Raw genomic sequence first — 19,195 nt, 5'->3', positions numbered from 1 at the left:
GTATTAACCCCTCTCTCTCTCTCTCTCAGGGTGTGCATGCTGGGTAACCGCACGCTGTTGCGCCAGAGGTTCGATGAGTGCAGCAAGACGGCGGTGCGGGAGAACGTGACCGTGCCCACGCGCCTCTGGGGGCTGTTCTGCAGCGCGGAGGAGCTCAACGCCACCTGCGACGAGTACTTCAGGCTCAGCAACGTCACCGAGATCGAGGGCATCCCGGGCCTGAGCAGCGGCATCATCGCCGGTACGCCGCCGGGGGGGCGCGGGGTCACGCCGACGGGGGCCTCCAAATCCCGGGGTGGCGGGACTGTCGCGCCCGGCTGGGACGTGGCCCGGACCCGCCCTGCAGGGGGCAGTGTCTCGTCAGAGCGTCTCTGAGGGGTGACGCCACTGAGCAGGCAGGTCCCGTCAGAGGTCGGGTGTCATGGAGGCAGCCACCGTGAGGTGGACCCTAGCAGACACCAGATGGGTCACAAGAAGGGCAACGCCATTCTGTCCACCTGACTGGCTCATTGATTTGGTGATCTATGACGTCGAGCAACAGGGCTGGGCAGCTTGTTCCCCACCCCCACCACCCTCTGTGTAAGAAGAGCCTCCTGTCCTGACTGGAGGAGCTCACCCAGCTGTGTCTGGAGAGAAGCCAGGGTATCGGCTTCAACAACATGGCTGGGCAGCTTGTTCCCCACCCCCACCACCCTCTGTGTAAAGAAGAGCCTCCTGTCCTGACTGGAGGGTCTCACCCAGCTGTGTCTGGAGAGAAGCCAGGGTATCGGCTTCAACAACATGGCTGGGCAGCTTGTTCCCCACCCCCACCCCCCTCTGTGTAAAGAAGAGCCTCCTGTCCTGACTGGAGGAGCTCACCCAGCTGTGTCTGGAGAGAAGCCAGGGTATCGGCTTCAACAACATGGCTGGGCAGCTTGTTCCCCACCCCCACCACCCTCTGTGTAAGAAGAGCCTCCTGTCCTGACTGGAGGGTCTCACCCAGCTGTGTCTGGAGAGAAGCCAGGGTATCGGCTTCAACAACATGGCTGGGCAGCTTGTTCCCCACCCCCACCCCCACCCCCCTCTGTGTAAAGAAGAGCCTCCTGTCCTGACTGGAGGGTCTCACCCAGCTGTGTCTGGAGAGAAGCCAGGGTATCGGCTTCAACAACATGGCTGGGCAGCTTGTTCCCCACCCCCACCACCCTCTGTGTAAGAAGAGCCTCCTGTCCTGACTGGAGGGTCTCACCCAGCTGTGTCTGGAGAGAAGCCAGGGTATCGGCTTCAACAACATGGCTGGGCAGCTTGTTCCCCACCCCCACCCCCACCCCCCTCTGTGTAAAGAAGAGCCTCCTGTCCTGACTGGAGGGTCTCACCCAGCTGTGTCTGGAGAGAAGCCAGGGTATCGGCCTCAACAACATGGCTGGGCAGCTTGTTCCCCACCCCCACCCCCCTCTGTGTAAAGAAGCGCCTCCTGTCCTGACTGGAGGGTCTCACCCAGCTGTGTCTGGAGAGAAGCCAGGGTATCAGCTTCAACAACATGGCTGGGCAGCTTGTTCTCCACCCCCACCACCCTCTGTGTAAAGAAGAGCCTCCTGTCCTGACTGGAGGGTCTCACCCAGTTGTGTCTGGAGAGGAGCCAGGGTATCGGCTTCAACAACATGGCTGGGCAGCTTGTTCCCCACCCCCACCACCCTCTGTGTAAAGACGCACCTCCAGCTCTCAGTTCTAACCACACTTCTCTGTGGTTTCACCCCTGTGCTCTGGGTGGTGTTGAGCTCTTTACCGTGGCTGCCAGTGGGGTTGCATCGTCAGGCCACAGGAGGCGATGGGGAGAGGACACTGCCCCCTGCTGGGCGAAGCTGCTGGCCTGCGCAGGTCTGTGGGGCTGGCGGTGCTGGGCCCCGCTGTCCGCCCGCTCCTGGAAACGCTATGGAAAAAGACATTTCATTTTCCAGACCTGGGAGAGTTTTGGGAAAAAATGCTAAAATATCCATTAGGTTTTGGAAAAGTCACGGACTTCTTCTTTAACTGACCCCAGACGATCATGGCTCTGTCGTGTGGCGTTGTGCGTTAAAGAAGAGGCTGCGGCGTTGCCGTCGCTCACATGACGCGCTGCAGTGGCGCGTAGACAGTCCCGCGGGAGTTCTCCAGTGAGCCCTGAGCTAGCCTAGCGCCGGGTGAGTGTCTTCCCAGTGACCTCTGGTTAACTCCGGGGCGGAGCGCTGGCTCTGGGGCTCAGGAGCTGTGCCTGTGGCTGGGAGGTTGCCGGTTCGAATCCCGCGGCCGGCAGAGGAATCCTACTCCGAGGCCCTTAACCCCAGCTGCTCCAGGGGTGCTGTATAAATGTCTGACCCTGCGCTCTGACCCCCAGCTTCTCTCCCTGTCTGTGTGTCTCCTGGAGAGCAAGCTGGGGTCTGAGAAAAGACACAGTCCTCATGCAAGAGATTGTACAGGGACAGGAAAGCGATAAAAAAACAAAAGACCAGCTATGGCTCCAGAAAGCTGAAGACCCAGCAAGGGCGAGAGAAGACGCCGGACGTGAGGAATCCGCGAGCAAGTCCCGCCGAGGGGGAGAGACATCGACGAGGAGGAGGCTGCACGAGAGGACGGGCGCGGATCTCGCTGTCTCGCCCCGAGTCGGCGATCCACATCCTGCGGGCCGGGGGGGGCGCCAGCCTGGGGCAGCGGCGAGATCGCAGCTCGCTTTTCCCGCGGCGAAACCAAATCCGCGTGTCTGCGCCCTTGCCCCCCCCGCCCCGGTGAGCTCGCAGAAAAGACATTTCCCTGCCAGCAGCCACTGCCGCGCGCTGTGTTGCTGTGCCTTTGATCAGTAAACTCTGATTGATTGATTGATTGATTGAAATGCCCTGCATTTGGATGAGACTCTTGATCACGCACTGCAGCTCGTGCCAGCGCATTGAGGTGCGAGGACGTGGGATGGTGGAGGCGCGCAGCAGCTCTCGGGACATGGCGCAGGAGATGCCCGACACGCTCCCAGAGGGCGGACTGAAAACTGCGTTGAGACCGATCGGTTCCCGAGCGCCGCCTCTCGATACCGACACAGGGCACTCGCCGTGCTGCCTTAGTCGGGGTGCTGAGGTGCTCGGAGTCCTGCAGGCGGGAGAGAGCTCGTGTTTCCGCCGGGAGGCATTGCAGGAGGGAAAAGGGCCTCGGATGTTCCTCACCGATGAGGCGTGCGGCTCGTGGTCCGGCAGTGGACATGCCACTCGGGTGAAGGACAAGTGAGGGCCCTGCCAGCGTGGGCTCCGGATGACAGTTTTGCATCTGAAAAGTCTACAGCAACTGCAGACGCTCGTTTCGAGGGGTGACCTTGCTCTCCGCCCCGTTTGTCGTTGTGTGAGTTGTCGTCCGCGTGCGTGCTCGGTGGTGTTGAGCTGGCCCGGTCTCGGTCTTCCTCGGACCCAGAGAGCTGCTCGCCGCCTCGCTAGCCTGTCGTGGAAACTTCCGGTTGGGATAAAGGAGCCACAGGACGTCTTCTCGATCACTCAGTGAGGTCTTGATTCACATTGCAACGTGGGGAAAAGCCATCACCCGTCTGTGCAGAGAAGTGAAAGCTGGTTCAAAAGCAAGCAGGGGGAGCCCTTGTTTTATATCTTTTTAAAGCTGATGCAACACTTCAGGGACAGGCAAAGCAGTCATTTTCCATTCCTTATAGGTTTTTCAGATAGTTTCTCATACTCCCTTCTTCAGGCAGCAGAGATCAACAGTATTAAAGCATCCCGTGCCCCTGACGAGCTGGGTGCTGTCACACTTTGTTCTAAGTATCCAGCCGCTCCTGCAGCACAGCTCTGTCCGTAAACAACAGTTTTAGGATAAAACACTTTTTCTCAGTAGCTTTCCGTTGCGAGCCCCTCGGGTGAGGCCGCGGGGCCCGGGCAGGCCACAGCTCTCGTCCCACGGGCTGCTGCGGCGACTGCGAGGCCAGCGTGCTCGGGAAAGGACAGGAGTACGGTCACGGAGATCTGGTCGGAAGTCGTGAGGAAAAGTTTTGGAGTTGTGTTGGTAGAACCGAGTGGGAGCCCTGCCAGTCGCTCTCCCTGAACGCCTCCTCCTCTCCTCCGCTCCCCTCTCCAGAGAACGTCTGGAGCGCCTATCTCGGCAAGGGCGAGGTCATCGAGAAGCCCTCGCTCCCCTCTCCCGACGTCCTGACACAGCCCTCCAGCCGGATGTCCTACATCTTCGCTGACATCACTACTTCCTTCACCTTGTTGGTGGGGATCTTCTTCCCCTCTGTGACAGGTAGTGTAACTCAGATAGTGTTCATGGACTGGAGTGTCCAGTCAGTGTGTCTGTATGAACCCCTCTCTCTCAGTGCAGTGTTAATGTACTGGAGTGTCCAGTCAGTCAGTGTGTCTGTATGAACCCCTCTCTCTCAGTGCAGTGTTAATGTACTGGAGTGTCCAGTCAGTCAGTGTGTCTGTATGAACCCCTCTCTCTCAGTGCAGTGTTAATGTACTGGAGTGTCCAGTCAGTCAGTGTGTCTGTATGAACCCCTCTCTCTCAGTGCAGTGTTAATGTACTGGAGTGTCCAGTCAGTGTGTCTGTATGAACCCCTCTCTCTCAGTGCAGTGTTAATGTACTGGAGTGTCCAGTCAGTCAGTGTGTCTGTATGAACCCCTCTCTCTCAGCGCAGTGTTAATGTACTGGAGTGTCCAGTCAGTCAGTGTCTCTCTCTCTTGGACTCAGGGATCATGGCTGGCTCCAATCGCTCAGGTGACCTGAAGGACGCTCAGAGATCCATTCCGATCGGGACCATCCTGGCCATCCTCACCACTTCCCTCGTCTGTATCCTTCCTGGCTCGGCGTCAGTCCCTCCGGGCTTGTCCAGTGGGGGCCTGGCGTGCCCGCTGTCAGTGTGTGCAGTCCGCAGTGCCTGTGGAGTGTGTGAGGCGCATGCTGGTGTAGAGGGGCGCTGTGCTCAGGGCGAAGCTGTGCTCAAGTTCTGTGTTCGAGGGGCAATGTGTTTAGGCACTGTGTTCAGGAGCTGTGTTCTGGGGAGGCGCTGTGTTCAGGGAGAAGCTGTGCTCAAGTGCTGTGTTCACGGGGGGGTGGTGTGTTTAGGTGCTTCGTTCAGGATGGTCGCTGTGTTCGGGGGGGCTCTGCGTTCAGGTGCTGTGTTTGGAGGGGATGCTGCGTTTAGGTGCTGTGTTCAGGGAGGATGCTGTATTTAGGTACTGTGTTCGGGGGGGCGCTGTGATCGGGGGGTGCTGTGTTCAGGATCTATGTTCTGGGGAGGCACTGTATTCAGGGCAATGCTGTGTTCAAGGTGGTACGCTGTGTTTAGGTGCTGTTTTCGGGGGGGGGTGCTGTGTTTAGGCACCGTGTTCAGGGGGTGCTGTGTTCAGTGGGGTGCCGTTTAGGCGCTGTGTTCAGGTGCCATTTAGGTTCTGTGTTCAGGGGGCGCTGTGTTTAGGTTCTGTGTTCGGGGGGGGGGCGCTGTGTTTAGGTTCTGTGTTTGGGGGGGGACATTGTGTTTAGGTTCTGTGTTCAGGGGGCGCTGTGTTTAGGTTCTGTGTTCGGGGGGGCGCTATGTTCAGGGCGGGCACTGTGTTTAGGGTCTGTGTTCGGGGGGGTGCTGTGTTCAGGATCTATGTTCTGGGGAGGCGCTGTGTTCAGGGCAAAGCTATGCTCAAGTGCTGTGTTCAGGGGGGCACGCTGTGTTTAAGCACTTTGTTTAGGAGGGGCGCTGTGTTCAGGGGAGACGCTCTGTTTAGGTGCTGTGTTCAGGGGGGGCGCTGTGTTTAGACGCTGTGCTGCTGTTGTCCTGAGCCCTGCTGTCAGACCTCAGTAACGTGGTCCTGTTCGGCGCCTGCATCGAGGGCGTTGTGCTGAGAGACAAGTGAGTCTCTCTGTCCTCCTGTCTCTGTTCTCACCGGTCTGTCTCTCTCTCCCTCTCCCCCTCCCCCGTCTCTGTGTTCTCACCTGCCTGTCTCTCTCTCCCTCTCCCCCCCGTCTCTGTGTTCTCACCTGCCTGTCTCTCTCTCCCTCTCCCCCCCGTCTCTGTGTTCTCACCTGCCTGTCTCTCTCTCCCTCTCCCCCCATCTCTGTGTTCTCACCTGTCTGTCTCTCTCTCCCTCTCCCCCCGTCTCTCTGTTCTCACCTGTCTGTCTCTCTCTCCCTCTCCCCCCGTCTCTCTGTTCTCACCTGTCTGTCTCTCTCTCTCTCCCCCTGTCTCTGTGTTCTCACCTGTCTGTCTGTCTCTGTCTCTCTCTCCCCCTGTCTCTGTGTTCTCACCTGTCTGTCTGTCTCTGTCTCTCTCTCCCCCTGTCTGTGTTCTCACCTGTCTGTCTATGTGTTCTCACCTGTCTGTCTGTCTGTCTGTCTGTCTGTCTGTCTGTCTGTCTGTCTGTCTGTTCTCACCGGTCTGTCTCTCCCTCTCTCCCCCTGTCTCTGTGTTCTCACCGGTCTGTCTCTCCCTCTCTCCCCCTGTCTCTGTGTTCTCACCTGTCTGTCTCTCCCTCTCTCCCCCTGTCTCTGTGTTCTCACCTGTCTGTCTCTCCCTCTCTCCCCCTGTCTCTGTGTTCTCACCTGTCTGTCTCTCCCTCTCTCCCCCTGTCTCTGTGTTCTCACCTGTCTGTCTCTCCCTCTCTCCCCCTGTCTCTGTGTTCTCACCTGTCTGTCTCTCTCTGTCTCTCTCTCCCCCTGTCTATGTGTTCTCACCGGTCTTTCTCTCTCTCTCCCCCTGTCTCTGTGTTCTCAACTGTCTGTCTCTGCCTCTCTCTCTCCCCCTGTCTCTGTGTTCTCACCTGTCTGTCTGTCTCTAAGCCCCTCTGCTTCACTGCCCCCTGCTGTATTGCTGTCATTACCCTTGTTGACCCTCTCTCCTGTCTCCTGTGGGCCCCTCTGCTCGGAGAGACCTGATTCTGTTGCCCGTGTCCACCCTCAGGTTCGGCGACTCTGTCCAGGGGAACCTGGTTGTGGGGACCCTGTCCTGGCCGTCCCCTTGGGTGATCGTGATCGGCTCCTTCTTCTCGACCTGCGGCGCTGGGCTGCAGTCCCTGACCGGGGCTCCCCGCCTGCTGCAGGCCATCGCCAAGGACAACATCATCCCCTTCCTGCGGGTGCGTGTCCGCTCACTCCCACACTCGACACCATCCCCTCCCTGAGAGCGTCTCCCTCACTGTCGCTCCCACACTCCACACCATCCCCTCCCTGAGAGCGTCTCCCTCACTGTCGCTCCCACACTCCACACCATCCCCTCCCTGAGAGCGTCTCCCTCACTGTCGCTCCCACACTCCACACCATCCCCTCCCTGAGAGCGTCTCCCTCACTGTCGCTCCCACACTCCACACCATCCCCTCCCTGAGAGCGTCTCCCTCACTGTCGCTCCCACACTCCACACCATCCCCTCCCTGAGAGCGTCTCCCTCACTGTCACTCCCACACTCCACACCATCCCCTCCCTGAGAGCGTCTCCCTCACTGTCGCTCCCACACTCCACACCATCCCCTCCCTGAGAGCGTCTCTCCATCACTGTCACTCCCACACTCGACACCATCCCCTCCCTGAGAGCGTCTCCCTCACTGTCACTCCCACACTCCACACCATCCCCTCCCTGAGAGCGTCTCCCTCACTGTCGCTCCCACACTCCACACCATCCCCTCCCTGAGAGCGTCTCCCTCACTGTCGCTCCCACACTCCACACCATCCCCTCCCTGAGAGCGTCTCCCTCACTGTCACTCCCACACTCGACACCATCCCCTCCCTGAGAGTGTCTCCCTCACTGTCGCTCCCGCACTCCACACCATCCCCTCCCTGAGAGCGTCTCCCTCACTGTCCCTCCCACACTCCACACCATCCCCTCCCTGAGAGCGTCTCCCCATCACTGTCGCTCCCACACTCCACACCGTCCCCTCCCTGAGAGCGTCTCCCTCACTGTCGCTCCCACACTCGACACCATCCCCTCCCTGAGAGTGTCTCCCTCACTGTCGCTCCCACACTCGACACCATCCCCTCCCTGAGAGCGTCTCCCCATCACTGTCGCTCCCACACTCCACACCATCCCCTCCCTGAGAGCGTCTCTCCATCACTGTCACTCCCACACTCCACACCATCCCCTCCCTGAGAGCGTCTCCCTCACTGTCGCTCCCACACTCCACACCATCCCCTCCCTGAGAGCGTCTCCCTCACTGTCGCTCCCACACTCCACACCATCCCCTCCCTGAGAGCGTCTCTCCATCACTGTCACTCCCACACTCGACACCATCCCCTCCCTGAGAGCGTCTCCCTCACTGTCGCTCCCACACTCCACACCATCCCCTCCCTGAGAGCGTCTCCCTCACTGTCGCTCCCACACTCCACACCATCCCCTCCCTGAGAGCGTCTCCCTCACTGTCGCTCCCACACTCCACACCATCCCCTCCCTGAGAGCGTCTCCCTCACTGTCGCTCCCACACTCCACACCGTCCCCTCCCTGAGAGCGTCTCCCTCACTGTCGCTCCCACACTCCACACCGTCCCCTCCCTGAGAGCGTCTCCCTCACTGTCGCTCCCACACTCCACACCGTCCCCTCCCTGAGAGCGTCTCCCTCACTGTCACTCCCACACTCCACACCGTCCCCTCCCTGAGAGCGTCTCCCTCACTGTCACTCCCACACTCCACACCGTCCCCTCCCTGAGAGCGTCTCCCTCACTGTCGCTCCCACACTCCACACCGTCCCCTCCCTGAGAGCGTCTCCCTCACTGTCGCTCCCACACTCCACACCGTCCCCTCCCTGAGAGCGTCTCCCTCACTGTCGCTCCCACAGTCAGACCAGTGCAGTGGTCACAGCCCCCGGTGACGGGCTTTGACTCTCTGCTGCCCGTGTGTCTGGCTCACAGGTGTTTGGCCACGGGAAGGCCAACGGGGAGCCCACCTGGGCCCTGCTGCTGACCGCCCTGATCGCAGAGCTGGGCATCCTGATCGCCTCGCTGGACCTGGTGGCCCCCATCCTGTCCATGTGAGTCACTTTGTGTGGACTGTGTGTACTCTGTCCATATTAACCCCTCTCTCTCAGTGCAGTGTTAATGTACTGGAGTGTCCAGTCAGTCAGGGTGTCTGTATGAACCCCTCTCTCTCAGTGCAGTGTTAATGTACTGGAGTGTCCAGTCAGTCAGTGTGTCTGTATGAACCCCTCTCTCTCAGTGCAGTGTTAATGGACTGGAGTGTCCAGTCAGTGTGTCTGTATGAACCCCTCTCTCTCAGTGCAGTGTTAATGTACTGGAGTGTCCAGTCAGTCAGTGTGTCTGTATGAACCCCTCTCTCTCAGTGCAGTGTTAATGTACTGGAGTGTCCAGTCAGTCAGTGTGTCTGTATGAACCCCTCTCTCTCAGTGCAGTGTTAATGGACTGGAGTGTCCAGTCAGTCAGTGTGTCTGTATGAACCCCTCTCTCTCAGTGCAGTGTTAATGTACTGGAGTGTCCAGTCAGTCAGTGTGTCTGTATGAACCCCTCTCTCTCAGTGCAGTGTTAATGTACTGGAGTGTCCAGTCAGTGTGTCTGTATGAACCCCTCTCTCTCAGTGTAGTGTTAATGTACTGGAGTGTCCAGTCAGTCAGTGTGTCTGTATGAACCCCTCTCTCTCAGGGCAGTGTTAATGTACTGGAGTGTCCAGTCAGTGTGTCTGTATGAACCCCTCTCTCTCAGTGCAGTGTTAATGTACTGGAGTGTCCAGTCAGTCAGTGTGTCTGTATGAACCCCTCTCTCTCAGTGCAGTGTTAATGTACTGGAGTGTCCAGTCAGTCAGTGTGTCTGTATGAACCCCTCTCTCTCAGTGCAGTGTTAATGTACTGGAGTGTCCAGTCAGTCAGGGTGTGTGTATGAACCCCTCTCTCTCAGTGCAGTGTTAATGTACTGGAGTGTCCAGTCAGTGTGTCTGTATGAACCCCTCTCTCTCAGTGCAGTGTTAATGTACTGGAGTGTCCAGTCAGTCAGTGTGTCTGTATGAACCCCTCTCTCTCAGTGCAGTGTTAATGTACTGGAGTGTCCAGTCAGTCAGTGTGTCTGTATGAACCCCTCTCTCTCAGTGCAGTGTTAATGTACTGGAGTGTCCAGTCAGTCAGTGTGTCTGTATGAACCCCTCTCTCTCAGTGCAGTGTTAATGTACTGGAGTGTCCAGTCAGTCAGTGTGTCTGTATTAACCCTTCTCTCTCTCTCTCTGCAGGTTCTTCCTCATGTGTTATCTCTTTGTCAATCTGGCCTGTGCTGTTCAGACTCTGTTGAGGACGCCGAACTGGAGGCCCAGATTCTCCTACTATCACTGGTACACCACCACCCGCAAGCTACACACCCTCTCGCACTCTCACTTTCTCTGACACGCTCTTACACCCTCACACCCCTCACACACCCTCACGCCCTCAGTCTCTCTGACACCCTCCCTCTCACGCCGTCATGAAGTGTCGCTCGTGTGTCTCATCAGAGGAGTGCTACTCTCAGTGCGCAGCAGGTCACGCAGCAGGCTGGGATCTGCCTGCCTGTCTGCCGCTGTGCGGCCCCCTGCCTCTCCGTTACTGCCTGTCTGTCTCTCCTGTCTGTCCCAGGACCTTGTCCTTCCTGGGGATGAGCATCTGTCTGGCCCTGATGTTCATCTCCTCCTGGTACTACGCCATCTTCGCCATGGTGATCGCCGGCATGATCTACAAGTACATTGAGTACCACGGGTAGGTAACCACGGCAACCGACTGGCCCTCCAGGACAGCCCTGCTGCAGACACACTGACCCCTCCAGGACCAGGACTGGACAGCCCCGCTGCAGACACACTGACCCCTCCAGGACCAGGACTGGACAGCCCTGCTGCAGACACACACACTGACCCCTCCAGGACCGGGACTGGACAGCCCCGCTGCAGACACACACACTGACCCCTCCAGGACTGGGACTGGACAGCCCCGCTGCAGACACACTGACCCCTCCAGGACCGGGACTGGACAGCCCTGCTGCAGACACACTGACCCCTCCAGGACCGGGACTGGACAGCCCTGCTGCAGACACACACACTGACCCCTCCAGGACCGGGACTGGACAGCCCCGCTGCAGACACACTGACACCTCCAGGACTGGGACTGGACAGCCCCGCTACAGACACACACACTGACCCCTCCAGGACCGGGACTGGACAGCCCCGCTGCAGACACACACTGACCCCTCCAGGACCGGGACTGGACAGCCCTGCTGCAGACACACTGACCCCTCCAGGACCGGGACTGGACAGCCCTGCTGCAGACACACACTGACCCCTCCAGGACCGGGACTGGACAGCCCTGCTGCAGACACACTGACCCCTCCAGGACCGGGACTGGACAGCCCTGCTGCAGACACACACACTGACCCCTCCAGGACCGGGACTGGACAGCCCCGCTGCAGACACACACACTGACCCCTCCAGGACCAGGACTGGACAGCCCTGCTGCAGACACACACTGACCCCTCCAGGACCGGGACTGGACAGCCCTGCTGCAGACACACACTGACCCCTCCAGGACCAGGACTGGACAGCCCCGCTGCAGACACACACACTGACCCCTCCAGGACCAGGACTGGACAGCCCTGCTGCAGACACACACTGACCCCTCCAGGACTGGGACTGGACAGCCCTGCTGCAGACACACACACTGATCCCTCCAGGACCGGGACTGGACAGCCCCGCTGCAGACACACTGACCCCTCCAGGACCAGGACTGGACAGCCCCGCTGCAGACACACACACTGACCCCTCCAGGACCAGGACTGGACAGCCCTGCTGCAGACACACACTGACCCCTCCAGGACCGGGACTGGACAGCCCCGCTGCAGACACACACACTGACCGCTCCAGGAGCGTGTGACTGTCTGTACTGGGGCTCCCCAGGTGCAGGATTGGGGACCCCTGGCCTCCATGAGGTGCTGTGCTTTGTGTTGCAGGGCAGAGAAGGAGTGGGGTGACGGGATCAGGGGGCTCTCTCTCAGCGCGGCCCGCTACGCCCTGCTCAGGCTAGAGGAGGGGTTGCCCCACACCAAGAACTGGAGGTACAGTGTGGACCTGTCTCTCTCAGCGTGGACACTGCTGCTCTCACTGACCTGCTGTCTTGACCCGTCTCTCTCTGTCTCTCTCTCTCTGGGCACTCTCTGTCTTGACCCGTCTCTCTCTCTCTCTCTGGGCACTCTCTGTCTTGACCCGTCTCTCTCTCTCTCTCTATGCACTCTCTGTCTTGACCTGTCTCTCTCTCTATGCACTCTCTGTCTTGACCTGTCTCTCTCTCTCTGGGCACTCTCTGTCTTGACCCGTCTCTCTCTCTCAGACCCCAGCTGCTTGTGCTCCTGAAGCTGGATGAGGACCTGCACGTGAAGTCCCCTCGTCTGCTCACCCTGGCCTCTCAGCTCAAGGCCGGCAAGGGCCTGACCATCGTGGCCACCGTCGTCTCGGGCAACTTCCTGGACAGCTACGGCGAGGCGCTGGCGGCGGAGCAGGTCAGAGGTCACTCGCCACCCGCGCCTGGTTCTCCCTGGGCCTCGCTACCCCCCCCTGTCTGTCTCTCAGAGCCTGTGTCAGCTGACGGAGAAGGAGTACTCACCCCTCTCTCTGTCTGTCTCTCAGAGCCTGTGTCAGCTGACGGAGAAGGAGTACTCACCCCTCTCTCTCTGTCTGTCTCTCAGAGCCTGTGTCAGCTGACGGAGAAGGAGTACTCACCCCTCTCTCTCTGTCTGTCTCTCAGAGCCTGTGTCAGCTGACGGAGAAGGAGTACTCACCCCTCTCTCTCTGTCTGTCTCTCAGAGCCTGTGTCAGCTGACGGAGAAGGAGTACTCACCCCTCTCTCTCTGTCTGTCTCTCAGAGCCTGTGTCAGCTGATGGGGAAGGAGTACTCACCCCTCTCTCTCTCTCTCTCCCTCTCCCTCTCCCTCTCCCTCTCCCTCTCCCTCTCCCTCTCCCTCTCCCTCTCAGACGCTGCGTCAGCTGATGGATAAGGAGCGGGTGAAGGGGTTTTGCCAGTGCGTTGTGGCTCAGAAGGCCCGCGAGGGTATCTGCCACCTGATCCAGTCCTGCGGGCTGGGCGGGATGCGGCACAACACGGTGGTGATGGGCTGGCCCAGCGCCTGGAGGCAGAGCGAGGACCCGCGCTCCTGGAAGACCTTCATCCGTGAGTCTGGGGCGAGGAGGGGGAGAGAGAGAGAGGAGAGGGGCCTGGGTTTCATTTTTCCACAGTGTGTGACTCACTGGAGTCTCTATTACCAACTAATAATCTCTTTTAGGATTTAATAACCTGTTAGTTAGTCTTAATCTCGCTGTGTGAGGAGTGTCTCTGGGGTCTGTATTAATCTCTCTGTGTGAGGAGTGTCTCTGGGGTCTGTATTAGAGCCTGTATTAATCTCTGTGTGAGGAGTGTCTCTGGGGTCTGTATTAGGGTCTGTATTTATCTGTGTAAGGAGTGTCTCTGGGGTCTGTATTAGGGTCTGTATTAATCTCTCTGTGTGAGGAGTGTCTCTGGGCTCTGTATTAATCTGTGTAAGGAGTGTCTCTGGGGTCTGAATTAGAGCCTGTATTAATCTCTGTGTGAGGAGTGTCTCTAGGGTCTGTATTAATCTCTCTGTGTGAGGAGTGTCTCTGGGGTCTGAATTAGAGCCTGTATTAATCTCTGTGTGAGGAGTGTCTCTGGGGTCTGTATTAATCTCTCTGTGTGAGGAGTGTCTCTGGGGTCTGTATTAGAGCCTGTATTAATCTCTGTGTGAGGAGTGTCTCTGGGGTCTGTATTAATCTCGCTGTGTGAGGAGTGTCTCTGGGGTCTGTATTAGTGTCTGTATTAATCTCTGTGTGAGGAGTGTCTCTGGGGTCTGTATTAATCTCGCTGTGTGAGGAGTGTCTCTGGGGTCTGTGGTAATCCCTGTGTGTGAGGAGTGTCTCTGGGGTCTGTGGTAATCCCTGTGTGTGAGGAGTGTCTCTGGGGTCTGTGGTAATCCCTGTGTGTGAGGAGTGTCTCTGGGGTCTGTGGTAATCCCTGTGTGTGAGGAGTGTCTCTGGGGTCTGTGGTAATCCCTGTGTGTGAGGAGTGTCTCTGGGGTCTGTGGTAATCCCTGTGTGTGAGGAGTGTCTCTGGGGTCTGTATCAATCCCTGTGTGTGAGGAGTGTCTCTGGGGTCTGTGGTAATCCCTGTGTGTGAGGAGTGTCTCTGGGGTCTGTGGTAATCCCTGTGTGTGAGGAGTGTCTCTGGGGTCTGTGGTAATCCCTGTGTGTGAGGAGTGTCTCTGGGGTCTGTGGTAATCCCTGTGTGTGAGGAGTGTCTCTGGGGTCTGTGGTAATCCCTGTGTGTGAGGAGTGTCTCTGGGGTCTGTGGTAATCCCTGTGTGTGAGGAGTGTCTCTGGGGTCTGTATCAATCCCTGTGTGTGAGGAGTGTCTCTGGGGTCTGTGGTAATCCCTGTGTGTGAGGAGTGTCTCTGGGGTCTGTGGTAATCCCTGTGTGTTAGTCTTTAGCTTGTCTGCAGTGATCTCGCCTGCTGTCCTCTCACGGCCCTCAGAGCTGTAGAAACGGACTCACCCGGCTCCCCCGTCTCTCCCAGACACCGTCAGGGTGACCACGGCCGCCCACCTGGCCCTGCTGGTGCCCAAGAACATCTCCCTGTTCCCCAGCAACAGTGAGCCGTGCACCGAGGGCTCCATCGACGTGTGGTGGATCGTGCACGACGGGGGCATGCTCATGCTGCTGCCCTTCCTGCTGCGCCAGCACAAGGTCAGCGCCCGCGCCCGCCGCCAGGGGCCCCGTCACCTTCCTCATGTCCATTACTCCTCTCCTCCCTCTCCCATTTTCACCCCGTCTTCCTCTCTTCTCTCTCTCTCCCTCCTGCTCTCCGCCCCGTCTCTCTCTCTCCCTCTGCCTCCAGGTGTGGAGGAAGTGCCGGATGCGGATCTTCACGGTGGCCCAGCTGGAGGACAACTCCATCCAGATGAAGAAGGACCTGGCCACCTTCCTGTACCACCTGCGCATCGAGGCCGAGGTGGAGGTGGTGGAGATGGTGAGGGCCCCGGGAGAGGGGGACGAGCACCCCTTAGAAACATCCTCCGCGTGCAGAGAAAAACACCTAACAGCGGGTGCAGGGCCGAGTTAGGCCAGGACCCAGTACTGATAAACATACAGAAGAGAGACCAGTAATGAGGTTTATTCCGTGCTGAAACGTGGTGTTTTCCTTCTTCACTTTTCAGCATGGAATAAACATATTACTTGTTCCTTTGCAGCCTACGCATACAGAAGAGAGTATTAAAGTATTGGCTACACCTAAAAAACAGCGACCAAAATTCCTACCACCACAAAGCCCTGCTGAGCCAAGAGCTGAGCCCAGAGAGGAGCCCCCTGAGCCAGCTGGTCCTGAGGCTCACTGACACCAGCCAGCCTCAGGACAGCACTGCTAGAATCAAGCACAGCACAGATCACACAGCAATATCTCACACACACACAACACTACCTCACCCACTGGGACACACACAGAGAGAGGAGCCCCCTGAGCCAGCTGGTCCTGAGACTCACTGACCTGAGCCACACCGACACCAGCCAGCCTCAGGACAGCACTGCTAGAATCAAGCACAGCACAGATCACACAGCCATATCTCACACACTGGGACACACACAACACTACCTCACCCACTGGGACACACACAGAGAGAGAAGCCCCCTGAGCCAGCTGGTCCTGAGGCTCACTGACCTGAGCCACACCGACACCAGCCAGCCTCAGGACAGCACTGCTAGAATCAAGCACAGCACAGATAACACAGCAATATCTCACACACTGGGACACACACACACACATCACTACCTCACACACTGAGACACACACAGAGAGAGAAGCCCCCTGAGCCAGCTGGTCCTGAGGCTCACTGACCTGAGCCACACCGACACCAGCCAGCCTCAGGACAGCACTGCTAGAATCAAGCACAGCACAGATCACACAGCAATATCTCACACACTGGGACACACACACACACATCACTACCTCACACACTGAGACACACACAGAGAGAGAAGCCCCCTGAGCCAGCTGGTCCTGAGGCTCACTGACCTGAGCCACACCGACACCAGCCAGCCTCAGGACAGCACTGCTAGAATCAAGCACAGCACAGATCACACAGCAATATCTCACACACTGGGACACACACACACACATCACTACCTCACACACTGAGACACACACAGAGAGAGAAGCCCCCTGAGCCAGCTGGTCCTGAGACTCACTGACCTGAGCCACACCGACACCAGCCAGCCTCAGGACAGCACTGCTAGAATCAAGCACAGCACAGATCACACAGCCATATCTCACACACTGGGACACACACACACAAACACAGCATAAACTGGAATGCTACAGAACCCTAAATAGACCATACACACTAGCTGAATATCTAACCAAGATAAATAACAGAAACAGACCCTGACGAAGTACAGGCTCAGTGACCCCAGCCTGGCCATAGAAACTGGACACAGGCAGACCTGGCTGGTCAGAGAGGATAAATGTGCTTCCCTAAATTTACAAATCTAATCCTAGAATTCCCACACCTGCCAGAATCGCAACAAGTCCCAATCCTACTGGGAGAGGGAGGAGGGAACTCAGTTGAACTGGCAGCCCAGTATGTGATCTCCTGTCACAGCCTGTGGAACAGACAGTGAGCCTGTCTCTCAATAATAATAATACAGTGTGTGATCTCCTGTCCCAGCCTGAGGAACAGACAGTGAGCCTGTCTCTCATTAATAATAATACAGTGTGTGATCTCCTGTCACAGCCTGAGGAACAGACAGTGAGCCTGTCTATCAATAATAATAATACAGTGTGTGATCTCCTGTCACAGCCTGAGGAACAGACAGTGAGCCTGTCTCTCAATAATAATAATACAGTGTGTGATCTCCTGTCCCAGCCTGAGGAACAGACAGTGAGCCTGTCTCTCAATAATAATAATACAGTATGTGATCTCCTGTCCCAGCCTGAGGAACAGACAGTGAGCCTGTCTCTCAATAATAATAATACAGTGTGTGATCTCCTGTCACAGCCTGAGGAACAGTGAGCCTGTCTCACAATAATGCTCCTTCCGTCTACAGTATATGCAAACATTTTATATGGCTTTATTGTAAATGTCTGTAGGTTTTTGTTTTATGTTAATTGTTTTGCTTTGTCAACACTGATTGTTTTCTAATTGGTTATGCCAATAAAGCACCTTGAATTGAGTTGACTTGGAGGGAATATGAGAGACTGGGAGAGATAGAAAGAGTGGGGGGGTGGGGCACGCTCTCATTCTCCCCCTCCCATCCCTCCCAGCACGACAGCGACATCAGCGCGTACACCTACGAGCGGACCCTGATGATGGAGCAGCGGTCTCAGATGCTGCGCCAGATGCGGCTGTCGAAGTCCGATCGCGAGCGGGAGGTCTGTCTGCGTGTCCGTCCGGCGTCTGTGCGTCGGCCAGTACACCTCTCTTTGGGCTTGTCTGTCTGTCTGTCTGTCTGTCTGTCTGTCTGTCTGTCTGTCTGTCTGTCTGTCTGTCTGTCTGTCTGTCTGTCTGTCTGTGCGTTGGCCAGTACACCTCTCTTTGGGCTTGTCTGTCTGTCTGTCTGTCTCCATTCATCTGTGCGTCTGTCTCATTCTGTCTCTCTTTCACTGTGTCTTTATCTCTCACCCCATCTCACGACTTGTCAGTATCACCTGTCTGTCTCTCATTGTGTCTCTGAGTGGGTGTTGGCTCTGTACAATATGACCCGTCTGTCTTTCTGTGTGCCTGTGTGTCTCTCTCAGTGGGTGTTGGCTCTGTACAATATCACCTGTCTGTCTCTCTGTGTGCCTCTCAGTGGGTGTTGGCTCTGTACAATATCACCTGTCTGTCTCTCTGTGTGCCTCTCAGTGGGTGTAGGCTCTGTTCAATATCACCTGTCTGTCTCTCTGTGTGGCTGTGTGTCTCTCAGTGGGTGTTGGCTCTGTACGATATCACTCGTCTGTCTCTCTGTGTGCCTTTGGTCTCTCAGTGGGTGTTGGCTCTGTACAATATCACCCGTCTGTCTCTCTGTGTGCCTGTGTGTCTCTCAGTGGGTGTTGGCTCTGTACAATATCACCCGTCTGTCTCTCTGTGTGCCTGTGTGTCTCTCAGTGGGTGTTGGCTCTGTACAATATCACCTGTCTGTCTCTCTGTGTGCCTGTGTGTCTCTCAGTGGGCGTTGGCTCTGTACAATATCACCTGTCTGTGTTTGTGCAGCGGGTTCGCTGGAGTTTCGATGATGTAAGTCTGTCTGTCGAGTGTAGCTGCAGTTTAACGAGTAGTGAGCTGTGCTTGGTTAGAGCTTGAGCTAGCTGGTAGTACAGCCTACTCAGCTCTGCTTCACACTTGAGCTGTTGTCAGTTGAGTGAGGCTGTGTGCTTTGTAGCTCTGTGTGGACAGGGGGAGAGAGAGTGGACAGGGGGAGAGAGAGAGAGAGTGGACAGGGGGAGAGAGAGAGAGAGTGGACAGGGGGAGAGAGAGTGGACAGGGGGAGAGAGAGGAGGGAGAGAGTGGACAGGGGGAGAGAGAGAGTAGACAGGGAGAGAGAGTGGACAGGGGGAGAGAGAGGAGAGAGAGAGTAGACAGGGGGAGAGAGAGAGTGGACAGGGGGAGAGAGAGGAGGGAGAGAGTGGACAGGGGGAGAGAGAGAGTAGACAGGGAGAGAGAGGAGGGAGAGAGAGTGGACAGGGGGAGAGAGAGAGAGAGGGGACAGGGGGAGAGAGAGAGGGGACAGGGGGAGAGAGAGAGAGGACAGGGGGAGACAGTGGACAGGGGGAGGGAGAGGAGAGAGAGAGTGGACAGGGGGAGAGAGAGAGTGGACAGCAGTGCTGGGCTCAGTGTCCTGGCCCTGCTGAAGCTCCTCTCTCTCCCCCCCAGGCCCAGTTAGTGAAGGACAGGAACTCCATGCTGAGACTGACCAGCATTGGCTCCGACGAGGACGAGGACACGGACGGGGGCGCGGCTCTCGGCCCCGGGGCCTCGGAGCAGCGCATCCACATGACCTGGACCAAGGAGAAGGTGCAGAGCATGGCCCAGAGGAAGGGGCAGCCGGCCTGCGGCACGCCAGAGGGCTTCAGGGACATGCTGAGCATCAGGCCGTGAGTGGCTCATTACTGTCTCGTTAGAGCTGTAACTGTGATTAATTACCGTCTCGTTAGAGCTGCATCTGAGTGCTGTAACTGTTATTAAATTGTTATTACCATGACATTACAGCTACATCATAGTGCTGTAACTGTTATTA

General features: G+C 57.3%; 1 protein-coding gene across 3 annotated transcripts in view; it reads left to right on the top strand.

Moving 5' to 3' along the window:
* slc12a6 (solute carrier family 12 member 6) overlaps positions 1-19,195 on the top strand; it is a 40,713-nt gene that overhangs the window by 13,315 nt on the left and 8,203 nt on the right. For 2 of the 3 annotated variants that reach the window (XM_088915953.1, XM_088915954.1), the window contains 15 exons: positions 30-241; positions 4,075-4,239; positions 4,687-4,785; positions 5,782-5,839; positions 6,887-7,061; positions 8,819-8,937; positions 10,140-10,238; positions 10,516-10,635; positions 11,876-11,980; positions 12,253-12,421; positions 12,894-13,089; positions 14,505-14,674; positions 14,826-14,957; positions 17,244-17,378; positions 18,832-19,052. In XM_088915953.1, the coding sequence (XP_088772079.1) occupies positions 30-241; positions 4,075-4,239; positions 4,687-4,785; positions 5,782-5,839; positions 6,887-7,061; positions 8,819-8,937; positions 10,140-10,238; positions 10,516-10,635; positions 11,876-11,980; positions 12,253-12,421; positions 12,894-13,089; positions 14,505-14,674; positions 14,826-14,957; positions 17,244-17,378; positions 18,832-19,052 (2,175 nt within the window). The remainder of the gene's footprint in view (positions 1-29; positions 242-4,074; positions 4,240-4,686; positions 4,786-5,781; positions 5,840-6,886; positions 7,062-8,818; positions 8,938-10,139; positions 10,239-10,515; positions 10,636-11,875; positions 11,981-12,252; positions 12,422-12,893; positions 13,090-14,504; positions 14,675-14,825; positions 14,958-17,243; positions 17,379-18,831; positions 19,053-19,195) is intronic. The other variant, XM_088915955.1, reaches the window with a different exon arrangement.

The sequence above is a fragment of the Atractosteus spatula genome, chromosome 5, assembly GCF_055471065.1.
Source record: "Atractosteus spatula isolate fAtrSpa1 chromosome 5, fAtrSpa1.hap1, whole genome shotgun sequence".
Classification (NCBI taxonomy): domain Eukaryota; kingdom Metazoa; phylum Chordata; class Actinopteri; order Semionotiformes; family Lepisosteidae; genus Atractosteus; species Atractosteus spatula.
This window is presented reverse-complemented; position numbering and strand designations above follow the sequence as displayed.